A 24,379-nucleotide genomic window follows, 5' to 3' on the forward strand; every position below is an offset into this window, starting at 1 on the left:
CCAACAGTGGACGAGAACATGCCCATGAACTCTACGGCATGATTTAAATACTGATTTTTCTCATGCCCCAGTCCTCTGTGTAGACTCTGGGAGGGAAGAAAGAAAACCAGTAGGAAAGAGACTTCTAGCCCAGGCTGTCAAAGCAGCCACTGGTGGCCAGGCTAAGTGGTAGAAAGAACTGGAGCTCTAGTTCCTTAAGGTGAGAGCCGAGGAAAATGCTTATTAAGTGCCCACAAGTACTAAATGCTATACTGAGTGCTTCCACACGAAATCTCTTACTCTCGTATATGATCTCATTTGATTATTGTTAATATACAACTCTATGAGGAAGAAATTATGCTGAACATTAGTTTCAGATAGGTACTTTAACTTTTCCAAGGTCACAGAAGAACTGGGACTTGAACCCACATCTGACCAATTCTAGCCACAAATCTCTGGTCACTGCAGTCCAATCATGAGTGGCTACTGGAGGCCACTCCTCACCCTTTGCTCTGCGTACAGTCTGGTCATCTGCCACCATACTGCTCTCTAAGATTTCCCCCAGGGAAGCAAGGTGCCATGCTTCTCTGAACAAAGCACTCTACAAGGAGCTCTAAAACATTCCCCTCCTCCTATCCCACCCCTATTTCTCCTAGGATTCTCCTTAAAGTCCTCACTGACTTCTCCAGTTCTGAGAGAAGAAGGGAAAAAAAAATCTCCTCTCCCCTTTGTGACATTAGGCCTCACTTCCTCCCTCCAATTTATCTATCCATCTCCGGCCTCCTTGAAACCATGTCCCAGAGGAAAAGGCGGAGTGGGAAGAGATGCCAGGAGTTAATGGAGAAGGACAGAGACAGCGACAGCAAAGGCAGAGGAAGGCCCCATCATTCTTACGTGGTGGCATTAAGGCACTTCCTGGAACACAAGGGTCTCCCACCAATGTGACTAATTCTGGTCACTGCATTTCTCTGGGCTTGGCACTTAGAAATAGGCCACCTAATACCTTCATATGACACCAAAGCGGCAGCTTCCAGTCAAGTGCCCTGTCACCCTCCAGAGGTCAGCAGCGGCAAAGAACCCTGACAACAGAGGGTCTGCTGAGAGCTCTGAGAGACAGAGAACAGGTGGACCTCCTTGTCTCCAAATCAAAGGGCCTGGTGGCCAGGTACAAGCCCTCTCAATAAAACAGGCGCATTTGCTCCCTTCTCCAAGCAGTTTCTCCTTAAGAACTTAACCCTCATCTTCCTCCTTGTTAAAGTGCCCATGTGTCCAGCACTTGCACGGTGCCACACTCGATGTGAAGCACTTTACACAGATTCTCACCGATCTTACAAAACCCTTAATCAGATAAATACGTTATGTTGTTATCCCCTTTTATATAAGAGGAGCCCTGAGAGAGAAAGTCACACACTCAAGGTCACAGAGCAAGCAAGGATTTTAACCTAGGCAGTCTGAGTTCAGAGCCCAAATGCTGAACTACGCGGCTCCACCACCCCCTCCCTCCAGACCCAGGCCCTGCTTCAGTGCGGTCTGCCGCATGCTCATCACCTCTCCCGCAAACTGCATTAGCTCGCCGGCCTCCCTCCTCTCCCTCTCCCAGACAGGCGTGCAAGACAATCAGTCCTGCTTCGGCCTCTGCTGACAGCCACTGCCTACAGGAGAGTGTGACTCAGGAGCACAGCACAGTGACCATGCCTCAGCTGCCCCCAACCAGCCCCAGCCCCTCACCACCACACTCCTGACCCCCTCACGGCAATCCCAGCACCTCAGCCTGAGCGCAGGCCTGTTCCTCAGCTCGAGGCCGAGCTCACAGGCCTCCTCCCCACAAATGCTTTCCACACGCTCTCCTCCCACCTGCGGCTCTAAGAAGACCTCTTACTCTGCATGTGCTCTCGATATAGACCTTTATGATGGTACATAACACACAGGGTTATAATTACATGTTCCTAAGGTGTCTGGAGGTCCCTCAATGGCACAGACCAGGTCTTACTTATCTTTTGACCCTTCAGTGCCCAGCACTGGGAAAACAGGAGTTCAAACAATATTTACTGAATAAATGTCCCTCATTCCAAGGGACTATCCAAAACACAGCTAGAGGCCAAAGATCTCTGACCAGTGACTCAAGCCCATGCTTCTGTGTACATGCAAGGAGAAGGTGGACTTGTTGGGGGGCACCAGTGCTGAATATGCTCAGCTCTCCAGTCACCTGCGAATCAGGCACCTTTCCTAGGCTCACAAAAAAAAAAGAGTGCCCCAGCTGTAAGGGGGTCCTGGCAGGGCTGGTGTGGAAACCAACACAAGCCTGGGGTGCTGAGGAAACACTAAGAGGTCTGACTTCCCCTGGAAAAACTACAGTCAGACAGGAAACACACAGGCAGGGATGGCCAGCTCTGGAGATCCGGACACGTGCTCTTCTTGCCCCTCACCCACTGGGAGCAACCAGCCAGCACAATGAAAACCCCAGATGACACCTGGCATGCCCCCTCAGGCACCTTGGGCCCAGCCTTCAGAGCAATCCTCAGGTCTGTCTCCTCACCAGTCTGACAGCCATAGGGTCAGGCCCCAGACAGCTGGTCCCAACCCCACCTCGCCTCTGAGTCCGAATGCCTTGTCCAGGGGGCCTGCTTTATTCTGACACCCCTTCCCCTGTCATCATCAAAGGTACCACTTGGAATTGTCATAACCTGTTTTGGTTTCCGTAAGAACAAGAGCTGTTTTCACTTACCGCCTAAGGGGGCCTAGCACGTGGAGCATCTATGGAAGGATCAAAGACAAAAGCCTGGGGCTCCACAATCCCCACAAATGTGCCAGGCTGGGTTTTAGAGCCCTCCGTGGAGCTTTCTCTGCCCACAGCGACCTCAGACTGAGCCATCTCACCCCAGAAGGCACCAGAAGGAAAAGTGTGGGGCCAGAGCCCAGGAAGTCACAAAGGTTTCTCCTCAGAGGAGCAACACAAGTTAAGTACACAGGGCCTGAGGTCCACTCAGAGCACAACACCAGGGCTTAGAGTCTGGGGTCTGGCCAGCCAGCCACTGACTGGAGCTGAATCCAGCTAAGGTTGTCACATACCAGCATCGTCACCCGTGGCTTAATTCACGCTCTGTATTTCCATTTTTTTCACCTATAAAATGGATTAGCCAAGAAAACATGATGAAAAGTCTCTGTGGCACTCAGCAGGAAGCCTGTAATTGCTTTGTACTCACGTATGTCACTGTCTGCAACATAAAAAGCCAAACATCAACCTGGTTCCTGTCACACCGCTATGACACCTGGCACCAAAGCACGTCCCCACCCTTTTCGGCCAAACTACCACCCCAGAAATCTGCACATACCAGCCCCACTTCCCAAGTGGCAGAGTGAGAGGACACACAGTTAGGCCAATACAGGACTGAGATGCATTTTCACTGCATCACATCGTCTCTCTCTCAGGGCCACGGACACCCTGAGAGTAGCAGAGGCACCTCTTTGGCCAGCCTATAGGCACTATACGGCACCCGGGCAAGGCTGTTGGGAAGGGCCAGACACCTGAGGAACCTGGGCAAGAGGCCAGGTGGCAGTGGACCCAGCTGGCAGCTCAACCCTCCTCAGAGCCTGCAGAGGGGAACCGCAGGGATCGGAACCCACCGAGGTGCATCCACGAATGTGCAGAAGTAGGTTTCTTTCAGCAAGAGGCTCCACCCAAGATCTGAAGTCCACACAAGGGTCTAGCAGCCTTTTCCCCTGACTCCTTCAAACTGGACCTCCGAACTCCAAGGGCCAGGGCCCCTTCTGGCCCTAGACCTAGGCTCCAGGACTTTCAAACCCCACCTAACTGATAAGACTACTGAATTTTTACCCCTCTGACTGACCCACCCCTGGGGACGGAGGCCATTAGGTCCTCTGCATTTCTGCCTCCATCCCCCAAAGACCTGAAACACCACGGACTAGACTCCTCCCTCTTTAACACCCCCTTCCTTCTGTTCAGGTCCTAACTCACAAAGTCACACAGGAGTCAAATGTGCACAACAACCTGTACTTACTCTATACACTGTTCTACATGGTAGGTGGGTGGGTTGGGGCAAAACAAAATCACTTCCTCCCTTTTTCCAGGTAGTGATCTAAGTGCAATGTGAACCTGCGCCCCATCCTTCCCTCCCACATCCTCACCCTCTCCTTACAGTCACACTTAACCTCCCTCAACATTCCCAGTCCAGGGTCCAGGAGGGCCATCATACTCTATTACTGGTATTGTTAGTATTACTAATAGCTCACATTTATTAAACATTTACAATGTGTCAGGCACTGAGTGAAATGTTTTGCATCAATTTTCTCACTTAATTCCCAGAGCAACCACATATAATGGATATATTACTATTCCCACTTTACGGATAAGGAAACTAAGGCTCAGAGAAGATAAATAACTGGTCAGGGGACACACAATTAAGATATGGGCTTCAAACCCAGCCTACCTTGAACCACTGTACCACACTTACTGCTGGCAGGTCACATGTATGGTTTAAAATGCAGCCTGTTACCGGGAGATCTCTATCGGGGAACTTCCAGCCAGGGCTACTAACCAACCAGAGCACAGGGAGAGCCACAGGAGCAAGAATAGGGCCATGCCTGGAGCCTGTTCCCAGAACTGCCTCAGCTCCCTGCAGTATCTTGTCCTTTCTCCACTTTGGAATCCAGTCTCTCAAATCACTAAATCTTTCTCCCAAAAGCTGACAGAGCCGATGGGGACTGAGGAAGGCAGCTACCATTTCTAAGTTCAGCAGCTGTGTCAGACCTGGAGTCTACTTGAGGATGGCTGCCTTACAAGACCTTCCTTCCTCCCAGTCTCCTCACTAATCTACACAACGTTCACCATACCCAAGGTCTACAGGACCTTCCTTCCCTTGGGGGTGTCACTTCCTGACCCTGCTACACGGACCGAGTTCTGAACCTAGCTCTAACATCAGTCTCTGGGGGTCCTTTGAGGAAGCAACCCACAGCCTGGGGTTGCAGACACATCATCTCTCACACTTGGGAGGTGGTGGGAGGGCTGGGGTGAGGGTGGATGGGTTGGAGCAGAGCCGGGCGCCCATCCAATCATGGCTCAGGCACGCACTACTCAAATATCACTATGAAAGATCTGGGTTTTTTCAAAATACCCCAACTCCTTCCTAACCAATACCTGAACAAAAGCAGAATAAGGCCTGGGAAGGCAAAGAGGCAAGAAACCAAAAGTAGCAGCTCCTGGCTCCTGCAGTCATGGGACACAAGACACAGTACACAAAAGACTAGACCCCAAGCTGTCTGTATGCTCTTGAAAAGAACACGTGACTCCAAAGCACTGAGACTGGCCTTTCGGGGGCCACACTCTTGACAATGTTTCTAGAGGCAAAAGAGGCCTGGCCCCTTTATCAAGAGTCTCTGCCCAGGTTTTGGGTGTCTGCCCACCAACACAAGACCTCCAAAATTCAGCTTCAGGACAAAAGGAGCCACTGATTTCTCTCACGCTTTTCCAAACCAAGCAGGACCACCTTCCTCCCCCAAGAGGGAGCTGAGTAGGACCCGTTCTGCTCCAAACAAAACCAGCCGGACCCCAACATCTGCCTAAGTTCTACTCAGGGAACCGGAAGGTGTCTTTGCAAATAGGAGCCCAGTCTGGGGGGCCCTGAGTTTCACCAAGACTGCTTTTTGGAGACACGGTGGTGGGCGGTGACTGTCAGATCCGGCCTGTTTTGGAGGATGGGTGCGGGACGCTATCGTGGCTCCCCTAGCTAGCCTCAGCCCACACCCCTCCCGGGTTGTGGGGGACGCGATGCCTGCCCCGCTGCTCTACCACGGGCTAGGATTCTTAGGCCTCTGGTCAAAGCGCCTGGAACACTACCCCCGGCTGGGGGAGGGGGTGTCCTGTCAGGTGACTGAGGACCCGGATGCCCCCCGCCCTCGGTGACCACCAGAGCTGAGGCGGGGGCGGGCCCGGAGGATATGGGGGAGGGTCCGAAAGTTTATCCAAGTCAGCCCAGCCGGGGGGCCGGGGTGCGCGGGTGCCAGGCGAGTACCCTACTATCCCCGCGCGCGCAGCGGCCCCCGGGGAGGGGTCGCACTTACTGGCCCCCTCGATCTTGTCGGCGCCACGGCTCCACGTGATCTGCCGCGTCTCCAGCTTGACCTGGAAGGTCTTCCGCTCGGGCCGCTGCGATTTCTTGGAGTAGAACAAAGTCATGACGGTGCCCACCTCGAGGCTGCGGCAGAGGTGCAGCACCTCGGCGTCGGAGGGCGCGCCGGGCCCGCAGCCATTGGCGCAGGGGGACGCGGCGCCCGCCATGGCTCCGGTGCTTGGGGCCGCGGCGCAGGCCCGACCGGCGGGAGAAGGCGGGAGCAGGCGGCAGCGGCGACTTAAGCGACGGGCGAGCGGGGCCCGGCGGCGGCTCCTGCGGGAGGAGACGGGGCGGGGAGTGAGCGGGGGGGCGGGGCGGCTCAAGGCCCCGCCCCGGCCCGCGCACCGGGAACAAAGGCGCCCGCGCGCCCGTTGGGAGGACCCCCGCCCGCCGCGCCTGCGCCCCGCGACCCCCGAGCAAGTCCCGGGCGGAGGCGATGACGGCGCGAGAGCGCGCGCCGCTGGCGGTCAATCACCCGTCCCCTTCACCATCCCCCGAGCTTCCTCCCGCGGCGTGGGCACAGCAGGCGGCCGCCTCGGGCTCGCCGGTCAGTCGCACACGCACCGGCGACTGCCCAGCCCACTGTCCCGCACAGGCCCAACCGGGGCCGTTTCTCAACTCCGCCCCTCGAGCGCCGCCCGCGCAGCGGCTGGGAGGAGAGATGAGAGGTGCCCTCCAGGCCCGCCGGCCAAACCGAGTTACCTGGGCGGGCTGCCCGGTGAAGGGAGGAACGCCACACCAGGCCGCTTCACACCCACGGTGGCGGCGGCGGCGGCGGCGGGTCCTCTAAGCGCCCTCTCGGGGGGGTGGGGCGGGGGCGGGTCTGCCCGCGGATTGGCCGGCAGGCTCTGATGGACAGCCGGCTGTCCCACCCCGCCTCTGGCCGCGCAGGGCTGGACCGCCGGCCGCTCCTGCGACCGCCGGCCCCACATCTGTCCCGCCCCTGCGGCCGGCTTTGCAGGGTCCTGTCATTCAAAGGGCCCCCAGGCCTGAGCATCTCCTGCAGGGCCTTTAGACCCACACCCCACAATGGCCTTCGTCTCTGTCGCTCGCGTAGACCACTGTCGGCCCCACCTCACGTTCCGTCTCCATGTGGCGGGACGGAGTCAGGTCCTACCTCACCGCGCCCCTTTTGCAGAGGCACTCCAGAGCTTTCCCGGCCAGATACCTCTTGTCTTCCTCCTTCTCCAGTCGCGCTGCCTTGTAGCCTCAGAAGCTTCTCTTTCCCCAGGCTGGTTCCTGAGCCCTCTCCCAAGACCTGACGTCTGCCATGGCTTCACTCCCAGCACCAAATCTCTATCTTCCTTGCATCCCACTGCCTGCCCCACGTCCCCGCTTAACCAGGCAGCTCACCACCCTCCTCAAACTGCTCCTCCCACACCTTCACTTTCTCCGAACATGGCCTCTAAACACTCCCCCAAAGTGCTTGGGCCAAAACACTTGGAGATATTCTTGATTCTTCTCTCTGCCTCAACCCCCAGCAATCCAAGTCCGGTTTATTCTACCCTCAGATAATGCCACTCCATCCACAAGCCCAAGGTCCATCTTTTCTCACCCAAGCTATTTACCCTTCTTGGTCTTGCCTGCATCTATTCTCCATGCCTTGATCTTTAAAATGGAATTAAATCATCATTCCCCTACCCCCAACCATGACTTCCCATGAAATCCACACTGCTTACATGGCCCAGCAGCCTGGCCCTTTTCTCTCTCTCCCATTTCATCAATCACCATCTCCCCTCCACTCTCCATCTCCAACCACAAGGCCTTTTTGTGGGTATTTGAATAATTCACATGGTCTGTCCTCCTGAAGCCATTCCCTTGACTCGCCCCTGCAATCTAACTGCCCCTGTCACAGAGCACCACCAAACCGAAGACACTTGGGACCACAGTGGAGCCTGTCTGACAAATTTGGAGCCAACCAGAGCAGGACAACTTACTGCATTTCAAAGGTGAGTGGCTCAGCAGAGCACCCAGCTGATGCCAGAGAAAGATCCTGATTTCCTGGAATTTGTGAGTTATTAGTGTGTGTTCAGGCAACCCATTCAGCTGGGTGGTGCCTGGTGTCTGTGGCTGCCTTTGACTTTCCTTGGCTGTAGTGGTAACCTGTGTGTGTGCATTTTGATTCCCTCAAGTGCAGCCCCTGTAAAGCTGAGAATTCAGCCTGAAGTTGAGATGCTTGCGCTGGTGACTTCAGCCACCTAAGGGAGGTGGAGTGGCTGAGATGGACTGCCACCTAGTGACAGATCTTATAAGTGGGAGGCAGGGAACTAAAGTTGACCCAATGCCTGGCCCAGCACTACATGGCTTACACATGTGGTCACACAGCTGATCCTCATAATTAACCTCTAATCAGGGATTATTGTCCCCAGTTTGTTGATGAGGAAGCAGATTCAGAGAAGTTCTACGACTTGCCCAAGGCCATAAAACTGGGGATTTGAATACATGTCTGATTCCATGTATTTTCTGTCTCAGAGGAGAGCCACTGGTTTAAGTAGGTCCTTAAGTAGGATCTGGTGGCCAGTAGTCAGTGGGCCCAGAGGCTAGTTGGCTAATAAGTATGGGTGAGGGAAGGCCCTGGGCATGGCTGGCCCTGGGTCCAGGGAGCTCAGCAGAATATGTATGTGGTTTGGGCTGGCTTGGTCTTAAAGGGTACCGCCCGTCTGCATTCCCTGAACTTCCCTGGGCTGGGCATGGGTGCCAGGGGTTGGGAAAACAAGAGAAACCCAGCACCAACCTCAGGGATTCACAGACATTAAACAGATAAACACTTTGTTATGTGGGGACAATGGTGATGGGAGCTACAGAGGGCTGTGAGATAAAACATTAGGGAGACCTCTCAGGGCTCAGCAGAGACCTAAAGTATGTGAGCAGATGGTCAGGTGAATTCTTAGGGATTTGTTGGAAGAAAGCACTTTCCAGGCAGAATAAGAGCTTGTACAAAGGCCCTGAGGCCAGAAAGAGCTTAGTGAATTTAAGAATAGAAAGAAGGCTGAGTTTACTAAGGGTGTGGGATGGGAGCATGGGAGGTGATGAGGCCAGGAAGATGGGTGAGGGCTGGATGGGGCATTCTGCATATCTGATCTTATCCCCCTTATTCCAGGCATCTCCTAAGTGTTACAGCCTTGTTGAGCTTCCAGGGCCTGCTGCAATGCAGTTTCTAAACTGTTCCTCCATTTTCTGAGCTTCCCAACATGCAGCCCATGCTTCCTTGCTTTTGCTTTTGCCTCCAAGGGCGCCCAGAAATGTCTGCCAACAGGAGCCCATGTTTTCAGTCTGCTGCCAAGCCCTTAACCAGGAAACAGGGCCCCATTCCTCCTGGGTCTTCTTGGCCAGCATCCCAGGCCTCAGGTGCCTTCCTCCACCAAAGGAGGTTCAGGAAAAGCAGGGCACAGAGGGTGTGGCTGACTTGAGCTTCCCCCAGCTCAGCATATATATGCATATGTGGAGGTTACTGGCAACGTGTGCAGCTGTGCTGACTGGGAGGGAGCAGCCCAGCACCCACACAATGCACATACCCGTGACATCACCCAGGCTAGCCCTGCTTGGGCGTATTTCTGTCAACCCTCCTGTTTGAACATGCCCCGGTCTACACCATACCTGTGCCTGGAGTCCGGGGAGGAGTCTCAGCACAGATGCTCCTGTCAGTCTGACCTCACAGGTGTTTATTTACTGAACTCTTGGAATAGCACTTGGCATATAGTAAGCCCTCTGTAACTGCTTTAACCCACATTCGCCCATTTACTCCTCGTTACAGCACTGTAATTACTCTTACTATCCCCATTTTACAGATGAAAAAACTGAGACACAGATAACATGCTGATGGACACACAGCTAAGAGGTGGCCGAGATGGGATTGCAACCCAGACATCCTGGCTCCAGAGTCAATGTTATGTTGCCTCCCATGTAGGTATGAACATTTTATTGTGTATTCTCACCCCTTTCCATAATACACCTACCTGATGTGAAAATATTGGTAAGTCAGAGATGTATTTAAGACACTTCTAAGTTGGGGACGTGTGTATTTGGTTAAGTGTTGTCACAGGTCTGGTTCTTTGGAAAGCAGACTCTGTGACAGAGGTTAGTGTGCAGAATGTTTATGTGCCCTTGGGATCAACCCTGTGGAAGGGAGCGGAAGGAAGCAGGAGGGGGCACAGGGAGAAGCTAAGCTGTGATGCAGGCCTGATGACAGCATTAGCCAACCCCCAGGGAGCCCTGTTGTCCGGTGCTGGCTTGAAATATGTCTGGACCTTCACAGCCCCGCCTCAGCCAGCCATTGGATATGAACTGCCCTAGCAAGTGCACAGCCTCAGCCAGAAGGCTCGCAGCAGCTGAAGTGATCTTAAGGGGTGGACAGGTCTCCCAGAAGTTGGAGCAAGTGCTTCCTTGAAAGGGATCTGGGTGGCCCATCACTATGCCCACCACCAATGTATTCTTTACCAGGCCTTTAAAAAAGTTCAGAGTACTATAAGACACTCTTAAGAGAAATTAAAGAGGACACTAACAAATGGAAACTCATGCCATGCTCCTGGCTAGGAAGAATTAACATAATCAAAATGGCCATCCTGCACAAAGCAATATACAGATTTGATGCAATCCCTATCAAATTACCAACAACATTCTTCAACGAACTAGAACAAATAGTTCAAAAATTCATATGGAAATACCAAAGGCCCTGAATAGTCAAAGCAATCCTGAGAAGGAAGAATAAAATGGGGGGGGGGATCTCGCTCCCCAACTTCAAGCTCTACTACAAAGCCACAGTAATCAAGACAATTTGGTACTGGCACAAGAACAGAGCCACAGACCAGTGGAACAGAATAGAGACTCCAGACATTAACCCAAACATATATGGTCAATTAATATACAATAAAGGAGCCATGGACATACAATAGGGAAATGACAGTCTCTTCAACAGATGGTGCTGGCAAAACTGGACAGCTACATGTAGGAGAATGAAACTGGATCACTGTCTAACCCCATACACAAGAGTAAATTCGAAATGGATCCAAGACCTGAATGTAAGTTATATAACCATAAAACTCTTATAAAAAAACATAGGCAAAAATCTCTTGGACATAAACATGAGCGACTTCTTCATGAACATATCTCCCCAGGCAAGGAAAATAAAAGCAAAAATGAACAAGTGGGACTACATCAAGCTGAAAAGCTTCTGTACAGCAAAGGACACCATCAATAGAACAAAAAGGTATACCCTATAGTATGGGAGAATATATTCATAAATGACAGATCCGATAAAGGCTTGACATCCAAAATATATAAAGAGCTCACGCACCTCAACAAACAAAAAACAAATAATACAATTAAAAAATGGGCAGAGGAGATGAGCAGACAGTTCTCTAAAGAAGAAATTCAGATGGCCAACAGACACATGAAAAGATGCTCCACATCGCTAGTTATCAGAGAAATGCAAATTAAAACCACAATGAGATATCACCTCACACCAGTAAGGATGGTTAACATCCAAAAGACAAACAACAACAAATGTTGGCGAGGTTGTGGAGAAAGGGGAACCCTCCTACGCTGCTGGTGGGAATGTAAATTATTTCAACCATTGTGGAAAGCAGTATGGAGGTTCCTCAAAATGCTCAAAATAGACATGCCATTTGACCCAGGAATTCCACTTCTAGGAATTTACCCTAAGAATGCAGCAGCCCAGTTTGAAAAAGACAGATGCACCCCTATGTTTATCACAGCACTATTTACAATAGTCAAGAAATGGAAGCAACCTAAGTGTCCATTAGTAGATGAATGGATAAAGAAGATGTGGTACATATACACAATGGAATATTATTCAGCCATAAGAAGAAAACAAATCCTACCATTTGCAACAGCATGGATGGAGCTAGAGGGTATTATGCTCAGTGGAATAAGCCAAGCGGAGAAAGACAAATACCAAATGATTTCAATCATCTGTGGAGTATAAGAACAAAGGAAAAACTGAAGGAACAAAACAGCAGCAGAATCACAGAACCCAAGAATGGAGTAACAGGTACCAAGGGGAGAGGGACTGGGGAGGATGGGTGGGTAGGGAGGGATGGGGGGGAATAAGAAAGAGGGTATTATGATTAACATGCATAATGGTGGGGGGAGAAAGGGGAGGGCTGTACAACACAGAGGAGACAAGTAGTGATTCTACAACATTTTGCTATGCTGATGGACAGTGACTGTAAAGGGGTTTATGGGGGAGACCTGGTATAGGGGAGAGCCTAGTAAACATAATATTATTCATGTAATTGTAGATTAATGATAACAAAAAAGAAAGAAAGAAAAGGGGGATTACTCCCTGATAGGATAAAACTAACTGTAAATGAACAATTAATGCATGCTTTAAATATCCTTAATTTTGATCATTTAAAGGGTGTCAGATGATCAGCTATGGAAGTACATTTTTCTGATAATATTCCTTTCTCTTAAAAAAAAAAGAAAAGCAGTTCCTGTGTGGTGATCTCCAATAAGTTCTTCACAATGGTATAAAAGGCATATCAAAGGGTGGGCAAAGGGTTTGTTTGTGTTTATACAGAGGATCAAAGCCTAATTTGGCTACCCAGAAAACGCATTAAGATACGATATGAAGAAGAACTTCCAACGTCAACATTCTCTGGAAGAGTCATTCCAGAAGATGATCATCAAAAAACTTCAGCAAAGATCCTGGCGCTGTTGCAGTTGTAGCTGCATTCATCCCACCGGTTCCTGGACTTGCCATTGGAATGAAGAAGGAGATATCTAAGCTGGCCTGTGCATACAGTAAAACAACAAATTTGACTGGATCTATACTGTCGGAACTCAACCAAGAATTAGGAGAAGTGCAAGTTGCAGTGCTCCAAAATCTTGCGACTATAGACTATCTACTGTTAAAAGAACATATGGGATATAAACAGTTCCCAGGAATGTGTTGTTTTAATATGTCTGATTTTTCTCAAACTATTCAAATTCAACTGGACAATATCCATCATATCATTGATAAGTTTTCACAAATGCCTAGGGTGCCTAACTGGTTTTCTTGGTTTCACTGGATATGGCTGGTAATTGTAGGTCTGCTTTGGTTATGTAGCTGTATTCCTATTATGTTAATGTGTGCACACAATTTAATTAGTAGTTTAAAACCTATACATGCTTATGTTACACTACAAGAAGATATGTCAAAGAAATAATCAATCTTCCCATGTTTTCTTTCATCTGCTACTTCTATAGCTTTTCTTCTTCCTTCCTAATTACAACCCTTTAGTAGAATTCATGCCTCATATCGAAAATTACCTAGTATCATAATTCTTCCAAGTGTTAAAGATACCTCAAGACAAATGCTGAGCATAGAAGCCACAGGGCATAAATCTGCAAAGAAGTAAAAAGCTAACCTTTTCAAACAATATGGCCTCTCTCTCACTTACCAACTTTACATTTCCCTGTATGGCCCCGGAAGATGACTGGTTAGCCAGAGACGGGTAAGATTCCTCAAGGGAGGAACAACCTAAGACAGGCACAGTTGCAGGGGGGCCATCAGGTGAGAAATTGGGGTTCAACAGAGGTGAGGCTTAGAACCTCATCCCCCCCATTTTGAGAGAAATCTTTTGCATCCATGGATGTTTTGTTGCCCTTGTCTAGCTTGGATTAATACTTAGTCTATAGGCACACACCTAATCATCTACATTTGCTCTCTTACAACACTAAACTATGTTTTCTACCTTTATCTTGCATCTACCTACCACTTCAGCATTTTATTTAAAAAATAATAATAATAATAAGGGAGAAATGTGGGATTCACATATAAATCAAGTATAAAAATCAAACAAGACTTTATTGAGGAGGGAGCCAAGATGGCGGCGTGAGTAGAGCAGTGGAAATCTCCTCCCAAAAACACATAGAGCTATGAAAATATAACAAAGAAAAATCTTCCTAAAATAGAGACCACAGGACACAGGACAACATCCAGACCACATCCACACCTGCAAGAACCCAGCGCCTTGTGAAGGGGGTAAGATACAAGCCCCAGCCCGGCGGGACCCGAGCGCCCCTCCCCCCGGCTCCCGGCGGGTGGAGAGAAACCGGAGCAGTTTTTTTTTTTGGCGAGCGCTTTTTGGAAGCCTTAGAGGGACGGGCCCCCGTTGCTGGGGAGGCAGGGTGGCGGGACCGGTGAGGAGGTGCCTGGGAACAGCGCCGGAGGACAAAGAATATCCCGCGTTTCTCCCTGCGAGACCTGGGGGCGGGTGCCTGAGACCGGTGCCTGAGGACGGAGGAGGTCGCGCGTTTTTCCCCTTTTTTTTTTTCTCTTTATGGCAAGCGCTTTTTGGAAGCCTTGAAGGGACGGGGACCCCAGTGCTAGGGAGGCACGGTGGCGGGACTGGTGAGCGGGTGGCTGGGACCGGCGCCTGAGGACAAAGAATATCCCCCGTTTTTCCCTGCGGGACCGGTGGGCGGGTGCCTGAGACCGGCACTTGAGGACAGAGGAAATCGCGCGTTTTTCCCCTTTTTTTTTCTCTTTTCTGCGAGTGCTTTTTGGAAGCCTAAAAGGGACAGGGACCCCGGTGCTAGGGAGGCAGGGCGGCGGGACTGGTGAGCGGGTGCCTGGGACCGGCACCTGAGGACAAAGAATATCCCGCATTTTTCCCTGTGGGACCGGTGGGTGGGTGCCTGAGACCAGCACCTGAGGACGGAAGAAATCGCGCGTTTTTCCCCTTTTTTTTCTCTCTTTTTGCCAAGTGCTTTTTGGAAGCCTTGAAGGGACAGGGACCCCGGTGCTAGGGAGGCAGGGCGGCAGGACTGGTGAGCGGGTGCGTGGGACCAGTGCCTGAGGACAAAGAATATTGAGCGTTCCTTCCCTGCGGGACCGGTGGGTGGGTGCTTTTTGGAAGCCTTGAAAGGACAGGGACCCTGGTGCTAGGGAGACAGGGCAGCAGGACCAGTGCGCGGGTGCCTGGGACCGGCACCTGAGGAAAAAAAAAAAAAAAAAACGCGTGTTTTTTCTTTTTTTTTTCCTTTCTGTTCCCTCTCTCATTGTTGCTGTTGTTGTTTTGGTTTGGAGAGTGCTTTTTGGAAATCTTAAAGGGGCAGGACAGGTCACTTAGACCAGAAGCAGGGAATCTGGGGATCTCTGGGCACTCTAACCCCCTGGGCAGCAGGGAGCACAGAGGCCCCTTACGGAGATAAATAGTCTCCTGGCTGCTCCCCCTCTAACGGGGCTCCACCATTTTGGAGGAACAGCCCCAGCCAGGCCAAGCCCACAGCAACAGTGGAGATAAACCCCAAAGCAACTGGGCAGGAAGCAGAAGCCCTGTCTGCGCACAGCTGCCCAGCACAAGCCACTAGAGGTCGCTATTCTCCCAGGAAAAGGCTACAAACCAACAAGAAGGGAAGCTCTTCCAGCGGTCACTTGTACCAGCTCTGCAGACTATCTCTATCACCATGAAAAGGCAAAACTACAGGCAGACAAAGATCACAGAGACAACACCTGAGAAGGAGACAGACCTAACTAGTCCTCCTGAAAAAGAATTCAAAATAAAAATCATGAACATGCTGACAGAGATGCAGAAAAAAATGCAAGAGCAATGGGATGAGATGCAGAGAAAAATGCAAGAGCAGTGGGATGAGATGCAGAGAAAAATGCAAGAGCAGTGGGATGAAGTCCGGAAGGAGATCACAGATGTCAGGAAAGAGATCACAGAAGTGAAACAATCCCTGGAAGGATTTATAAGCAGAATGGATAAGATGCAAGAGGCCATTGAAGGAATAGAAGCCAGAGAACAGGAACGTATAGAAGCTGACATAGAGAGAGATAAAAGGATCTCCAGGAATGAAACAACACTAAGAGAAATATGTGACCAATACAAAAGGAAAAACATTCGTATTATAGGGATACCAGAAGAGGAAGAAAGAGGAAAAGGGATAGAAAGGGTCTTTGAAGAAATAATTGCTGAAAACTTCCCCAAACTGGGGGAGGAAATAATCGAACAGACCATGGAATTATACAGAACCCCCAACAGAAAGGATCCAAGGAGGACAACACCAAGACACATAATAATTAAAATGGCAAGGATCAAGGACAAGGAAAGAGTTTTAAAGGCAGCTAGAGAGAAAAAGGTCACCTATAAAGGAAAACCAATCAGGCTAACATCAGACTTCTCAACAGAAACCCTACAGGCCAGAAGAGAATGGCATGATATACTTAATGCAATGAAACAGAAGGGCCTTGAACCAAGGATACTGTATCCAGCACGACTATCATTTAAATATGATGGTGGGATCAAACAATTCCCAGACAAGCAAAAGCTGAGGGAATTTGCTTCCCACAAACCACCTCTACAGGGCATCCTACAGGGACTGCTCTAGATGGGAGCACCCCTAAAAAGAGCACAGAACAAAACACACAACATATGAAGAAGGGAGGAGGAGGAATAAGAAGGGAGAGAAGAAAAGACTCTCCAGACAGTGTATATAACAGCTCAATAAGCGAGCTAAGTTAGGCAGTAAGATACTAAAGAAGCTAACCTTGAACCTTTGGTAACCACGAATCTAAAGCCTGCAATGGCAATAAGTACATATCTTTCAATAGTCACCCTAAATGTAAATGGACTTAATGCACCAATCAAAAGACATAGAGTAATAGAATGGATAAAAAAGCAAGACCCATCTATATGCTGCTTACAAGAAACTCACCTTAAACCCAAAGATAAGCATAGACTAAAAGTCAAGGGATGGAAAAACATATTTCAGGCAAACAACAGTGAGAAGAAAGCAGGGGTTGCAGTACTAATATCAGACAAAATAGACTTCAAAACAAAGAAAGTAACAAGAGATAAAGAAGGCCACTACATAATGATAAAGGGCTTAGTCCAACAAGAGGATATAACCATTCTAAATATATATGCACCCAATACAGGAGCACCAGCATATGTGAAGCAAATACTAACAGAACTAAAGAGGGAAATAGACTGCAATGCATTCATTGTAGGAGACTTCAACACACCACTCACCCCAAAGGATAGATCCACCGGGCAGAAAATAAGTAAAGACACACAGGCACTGAACAACACACTAGAACAGATGGACCTAATAGACATCTATAGAACTTTACATCCAAAAGCAACAGGATATACATTCTTCTCAAGTGCACATGGAACATTCTCTAGAATAGACCACATACTAGCTCACAAAAAGAGCCTCAGTAAATTCCACAATATTGAAATTCTACCAACCAATTTTTCAGACCACAAAGGTATGAAAGTAGAAATAAATTCTACAAAGAAAACAAAAAGGCTCACAAACACATGGAGGCTTAACAACATGCTACTAAATAATCAATGGATCAATGAACAAATCAAAATAGAGATCAAGGAATATATAGAAACAAATGACAACAACAACACTAAGCCCCAACTTCTGTGGGATGCAGCGAAAGCAGTCTTAAGAGGAAAGTATATAGCAATCCAGGCACACTTGAAGAAGGAAGAACAATCCCAAATGAATAGTCTAACATCACAATTATTAAAACTGGAAAAAGAAGAACAAATGAGGCCTAAAGTCAGCAGAAGGAGGGACATAATAAAGATCAGAGAAGAAATAAACAAAATTGAGAAGAATAAAACAATAGCAAAAATCAACGAAACCAAGAGCTGGTTCTTTGAGAAAATAAACAAAATAGATAAGCCTCTAGCCCAACTTATTAAGAGAAAAAGAGAGTCAACACAAATCAACATAATCAGAAATGAGAATGGAAAAATCACGACAGACTCCACAGAAATACAAAGAATTATTAAAGACTACTATGAAAACCTATATGCCAACAAGCTGGAAAACCTAGAAGAAATGGACAACTTCCTAGAAAAATACAACCTCCCAAGACTGACCAAGGAAGAAACACAAAAGTTAAACAAACCAATTACAAGCAAAGAAATTGAAACAGTAATCAAAAAACTACCCAAGAACAAAACCCCGGGGCCGGACGGATTTACCTCGGAATTTTATCAGACACACAGAGAAGACATAATACCCATTCTCCTTAAAGTGTTCCACAAAATAGAAGAAGAGGGAATACTCCCAAACTCATTCTATGAAGCCAACATCACCCTAATACCAAAACCAGGCAAAGACCCCACCAAAAAAGAAAATTACAGACCAATATCCCTGATGAACGTAGATGCAAAAATACTCAATAAAATATTAGCAAACAGAATTCAACAGTATATCAAAAGGATCATACACCATGACCAAGTGGGGTTCATCCCAGGGATGCAAGGATGGTACAACATTCGAAAATCCATCAACATCATCCACCACATCAACAAAAAGAAAGACAAAAACCACATGATCATCTCCATAGATGCTGAAAAAGCATTTGACAAAATTCAACATCCATTCATGATAAAAACTCTCAGCAAAATGGGAATAGAGGGCAAGTACCTCAACATAATAAAGGCCATATATGATAAACCCACAGCCAGCATTATACTGAACAGCGAGAAGCTGAAAGCATTTCCACTGAGATCGGGAACCAGACAGGGATGCCCACTCTCCCCACTGTTATTTAACATAGTACTGGAGGTCCTAGCCACGGCAATCAGACAAAACAAAGAAATACAAGGAATCCAGATTGGTAAAGAAGAAGTTAAACTGTCACTATTTGCAGATGATATGATACTGTACATAAAAAACCCTAAAGACTCCACTCCAAAACTACTAGAACTGATATCGGAATACAGCAAAGTTGCAGGATACAAAATCAACACACAGAAATCTGTAGCTCTCCTATACACTAACAACGAATCAATAGAAAGAGAAATCAGGAAAACAATTCCATTCACCATTGCATCAAAAAGAATAAAATACCTAGGAATAAACCTAACCAAGGAAGTGAAAGACTTATACTCTGAAAACTACAAGTCACTCTTAAGAGAAATTAAAGGGGACACTAATAAATGGAAACTCATCCCATGCTCATGGCTAGGAAGAATTAATATCGTCAAAATGGCCATCCTGCCAAAAGCAATATACAAATTTGATGCAATCCCTCTCAAATTACCAGCAACATTCTTCAATGAATTGGAACAAATAATTCAAAAATTCATATGGAAACACCAAAGACCCCGAATAGCCAAAGCAATCCTGAAAAAGAAGAATAAAGTAGGGGGGATCTCACTCCCCAACTTCAAGCTCTACTACAAAGCCATAATAATCAAGACAATTTGGTACTGGCACAAGAACAGAGCCACAGACCAGTGGAACAGATTAGAGACCCCAGAAATTAACCCAAACATATATGGTCAATTAATATTTGATAAAGGAGCCATGGACATACAATGGCAAAATGACAGTCTCTTCAACAGATGGTGCTGGCAAAACTGGACAGCTACATGTAGGAGAATGAAACTGGACCATTGTCTAACCCCATATACAAAGGTAAACTCAAAATGGATCAAAGACCTGAATGTAAGTCACGAAACCATTAAACTCTTGGAAAAAAACATAGGCAAAAACCTCTTAGACATAAACATGAGTGATCTCTTCTTGAACATATCTCCCCGGGCAAGGAAAACAACAGCAAAAATGAGCAAGTGGGACTACATTAAGCTGAAAAGCTTCTGTACAGCGAAAGACACCATCAATAGAACAAAAAGGAACCCTACAGTATGGGAGAATATATTTGAAAATGACAGATCTGATAAAGGCTTGACGTCCAGAATATATAAAGAGCTCACACGCCTCAACAAACAAAAAACAAATAACCCAATTAAAAAATGGGCAGAGGAACTGAACAGACAGTTCTCCAAAAAAGAAATACAGATGGCCAAGAGACACATGAAAAGATGCTCCACATCGCTAATTATCAGAGAAATGCAAATTAAAACTACAATGAGGTATCACCTCACACCAGTAAGGATAGCTGCCATCCAAAAGACAAACAACAACAAATGTTGGCGAGGCTGTGGAGAAAGGGGAACCCTCCTACACTGCTGGTGGGAATGTAAATTAGTTCAACCATTGTGGAAAGCAGTATGGAGGTGCATCAAAATGCTCAAAACAGACCTACCATTTGACCCAGGAATTCCACTCCTAGGAATTTACCCTAAGAACGCAGCAATCAAGTTTGAGAAAGACAGATGCACTCCTATGTTTATCGCAGCACTATTTACAATAGCCAAGAATTGGAAGCAACCTAAATGTCCATCTGTAGATGAATGGATAAAGAAGATGTGGTACATATACACAATGGAATACTACTCAGCCATAAGAAGTGGAAAAATCCAACCATTTGCAGCAACATGGATGGAGCTGGAGAGTATTATGCTCAGTGAAATAAGCCAAGCGGAGAAAGAGAAATACCAAATGATTTCACTCATCTGAGGAGTATAGGAACAAAGGAAAAACTGAAGGAACAAAACAGCAGCAGAATTACAGAACCCAAAAATGGACTAACAGGTACCAAAGGGAAAGGAACTGGGGAGGATGGGTGGGCAGGGAGGGATAAGGGGGGGGAAGAAGAAGGGGGGTATTAAGATTAGCATGCATGGGGGGGAGGGAGAAAGGGGAGGGTGGGCTGCACAACACAGAGAGGACAAGTAGTGACTCTACAACATTTTGCTAAGCTGATGGACAGTAACCGTAATGTGGTTGTTAGGGGGGACCTGATATAGGGGAGAGCATAGTAAACATAGTATTCTTCAGGTAAGTGTAGATTAAAAATTTAAAAAAAAAAAAAAAGAAAGAAAGAAAGAAAAGGGGGATTACTCCTTAACAGGATAAAACTATTGGTAAATCAAAGATCAACGCATGCTTTAAATATCCTTAATGTTGATCACTTAAAGGGTGTCAGATGATCAGCTATGGAGGTACTCTTTTCTGATAATATTCCTTTCTCTTAATTAAAAAAAAAAAAAAAAGCAGTTACTGTGTGCTGACCTCCAATGAGTTCTGCACAGTGGTATAGAGGGCATGTCAAAGTGTGGGCAAAGGGTCTGTTTGTTTCTACGCAGAAGATCAAGGCCTAGCTTGGATACCCAGAAAATGAACTAAGATACGATATGAGGAGGAGCTTCCGGCATCAGCACTCTCTGGAGGACTCGTGCCGGGGGATGATCATCAAAAAGCCTCCACAGGGATCCGGACGATGCTGCGGTTGTGGCTGCATCCAGCCCACCATCTCCTGGACTTGCCATGAGAAGGAGGAGGGAGATGTCTAGGCTGGCATGTGCATACAGTGAGACAACGAATTTGACCGGATCTGTCTGTTGGAACTCAACCAGGAGTTGGGAGGGGTGCAAGTTGTAGCACCCCAAAATCTCATGACTATAGACTATCTATGGTTAAAAGAACATATGGGATGTGAACAGATCCCAGAAATGGGCTGCTTTAATTTGTCTGATGGTTCAAGTACAGTTGGAAAATATCCATCATATCATAGATAAATTTTCACAAATGCCTAGGGTGCCTAAATGGTTTTCTTGGCTTCACTGGAGATGGCTGGTAATTATAGATTTGCTTTGTTTATGTCACCGTATTCCTATTATGTCAATATGTGTGTGCAAATTAGTTAGTAGTTTAAAACCTATACATACTTAAGGTACTATACAAGAAGATATGTCAAAGAAATAATCAATCCTCCCAAGTTTCCTTCATATGCTACATCTATAGCTTTTCTTCTTCCTTCCTAATTACAAACTGTAAATAGAATTCGTGCCTCATATCGAATTTACCGAGTATCATAATTCCTCCAGGTGATAAAGATACCTCGAGACAAGTGCTGGGCATAGAAGCCACAGGGCATAAATCTGCAAAGAAGTAAAAAGCTAACCTTTGCAAACAATATGGCTTCTCTCTCACTTACCAACTTTACATTTCCCTGTATGGCCCCGGAAGATGACTGGTTAGCCAGAGACGGGTAAGATTCCTCAAGGGAGGAACAACCTAAGACAGGCACAGTCGCAGGGGGGCCATCAGGTGAGAATTTGGGGATCAACAAAGGTGAGGCTCAGAACCTCACCCCCCCTGTTTTGAGAGAAATCTTCTGCATCCGTGGATGTTTTGCTGCCCTTGTCTAGCCTGGATTAATACTTAGTCCATAGGCACACACCTGATCATCTGATCATCTACATTTGCCTTCTTACAGCACTAAACTATGTTTTCTACCTTTATCTTGCATCTACCTACCACTTCAGCATTTTATTAAAAATAAAAATAATAATAATAATAGGAGAAATGTGGGATCAACATATAAATCAAGTACAAAAATCAAATGAATATTCATATTTGACCTGATGGTTTATAGGTCATATTGCATGATCAAAACCGAAAGTTTCTGTGATGACTGCCCTTGTACTGTTCACCATGTAAGAATTTATTCACTCTGTAAGAATTCGTTCACCATGTAAGAACTTGTTCGTTATGCTTCAGAAGATTGGAGACTGACGAGAATTAGGCTTGAGATGGATTAATGATTGTACATTGAGCATTGACCCCCCTATACTGAATTTTATTGTTGTTAACAACCATTTGATCAATAAATATGAGAGATGCCCTCTCAAAAAAAAAAAAAAAAAAAAAAAAAAAAAAAAAAAATCAAACAAATAATCATATTTGACCTGATTGTTTATAGTTTATGATGCGTGATCAAAACCGAAAGTTTCTGTGATGACTGCCCTTGCACTGTTCACCATGTAAGAACTTATTCACTATGTAAGAACTTGTTCACCATGTAAGAACTTTCTCATTATGCTTCAGAAGATTGGAGACTGTTGAGAATTAGGCTTGGGGTTGATTAATGATTGTGCATTGAGTCCCCTATGCAGAATTTTATTGTTGTTAGCAACCATATGATCAATAAATATGAGAGATGCCCTCTCAAAAAAAAAAAAAAAGGTACCCTATAGTATGGGAGAATATATTCATAAATGACAGATCCGATAAAGGCTTGACATCCAAAATATATAAAGAGCTCATGCACCTCAACAAACAAAAAATAAATAATACAATTAAAAAATGGGCAGAGGAGATGAGCAGACAGTTCTCTAAAGAAGAAATTCAGATGGCCAACAGACACATGAAAAGATGCTCCACATCGCTAGTTATCAGAGAAATGCAAATTAAAACCACAATGAGATATCACCTCACACCAGGAAGGATGGTTAACATCCAAAAGACAAACAACAACAAATGTTGGCGAGGTTGTGGAGAAAGGGGAACCCTCCTATGCTGCTGGTGGGAATGTAAATTATTTCACCATTGTGGAAAGCAGTATGGAGGTTCCTCAAAATGCTCAAAATAAGACATACCATTTGACCCAGGAATTCCACTTCTAGGAATTTACCCTAAGAATGCAGCAGCCCAGTTTGAAAAAGACAGATGCACCCCTATGTTTATCGCAGCACTATTTACAATAGTCAAGAAATGCAAGCAACCTAAGTGTCCGATAGTAGATGAATGGATAAAGAAGATGTGGTACATATACACAATGGAATATTATTCAGCCATAAGAAGAAAACAAATCCTACCATTTGCAACAGCATGGATGGAGCTAGAGGGTATTATGCTCAGTGGAATAAGCCAAGCGGAGAAAGACAAGTATCAAATGATTTCACTCATATGTGGAGTATAAGAACAAAGAAAATCTGAAGGAACAAAACAGCAGCAGAATCACAGAACCCAAGAATGGACTAACAGTTACCAAAGGGAAAGGGACTGGGGAGAATGGGAGGGAAGGGAGGGATAAGGGCAGGGAAGAAGAAAGGGGGCATTACGATTAGCATGTATAATGTGGGGGGGAGGAATGGGGAGGGCTGCACAACACAGAGAAGACAAGTAGTGATTCTACAACATCTTACTACACCGATGGACAGTGACTGTAATGGGATTTGTGGGGGGGACTTGGTGAAGGGGGGACCCTAGTAAACATAATGTTCTTCATGTAATTGTAGATTAATGATAAAATAAAATTTAAAAAAGTTCAGAGTACTTAAAACAAAGGACAAAAATATACTATAGAAATGGAACATGCTATTATAAAAAGGGGAAATATGATATGGTTAGTAAGGTTAACATGGCTGCTGCTATTGAGAATCAAATGTGGCTGAGCTTCCTGGAAGCCAAGCAAAAACTCTATTTGATAACTGATTCCTTGGGGAGAAAAATTTTTCTGGGGTTAAGATGTAAAAAGTTTCTCATATGGACACTTACTTGATTGAAATAGCAGAGAAGATTCTCAACAGATTAACAGCAAGTGCTGATGCAGCATTCATTTGTTCCTTGCAATGACCTTGCGTGAATGTAGG

General features: G+C 46.7%; 1 protein-coding gene and 1 long non-coding RNA gene across 7 annotated transcripts in view; one reads left to right on the forward strand and one right to left on the reverse strand.

Moving 5' to 3' along the window:
• PLCG1 (phospholipase C gamma 1) overlaps positions 1-6,925 on the reverse strand; it is a 35,238-nt gene extending 28,313 nt beyond the window's left edge. For all 6 annotated transcript variants that reach the window (XR_012131335.1, XM_073236599.1, XM_073236598.1 and 3 more), the window contains exons 1-2: positions 6,810-6,925; positions 6,058-6,380 (exon numbers count right to left, since the gene is read on the reverse strand). Coding sequence is in view for 5 of the 6 variants with exons in the window: in XM_073236599.1 (XP_073092700.1) it covers positions 6,058-6,274 (217 nt within the window). In the remaining variant the exon portion in view is untranslated. The remainder of the gene's footprint in view (positions 1-6,057; positions 6,381-6,809) is intronic.
• LOC140849466 (uncharacterized) overlaps positions 6,389-24,379 on the forward strand; it is a 35,733-nt gene continuing 17,742 nt past the window's right edge. Inside the window, exons 1-3 of the long non-coding RNA XR_012131336.1 lie at positions 6,389-6,654; positions 7,963-8,056; positions 9,896-10,014. This is a non-coding gene — a long non-coding RNA (uncharacterized lncRNA). The remainder of the gene's footprint in view (positions 6,655-7,962; positions 8,057-9,895; positions 10,015-24,379) is intronic.

Source organism: Manis javanica, chromosome 5, assembly GCF_040802235.1.
Source record: "Manis javanica isolate MJ-LG chromosome 5, MJ_LKY, whole genome shotgun sequence".
Lineage (NCBI taxonomy): Eukaryota > Metazoa > Chordata > Mammalia > Pholidota > Manidae > Manis > Manis javanica.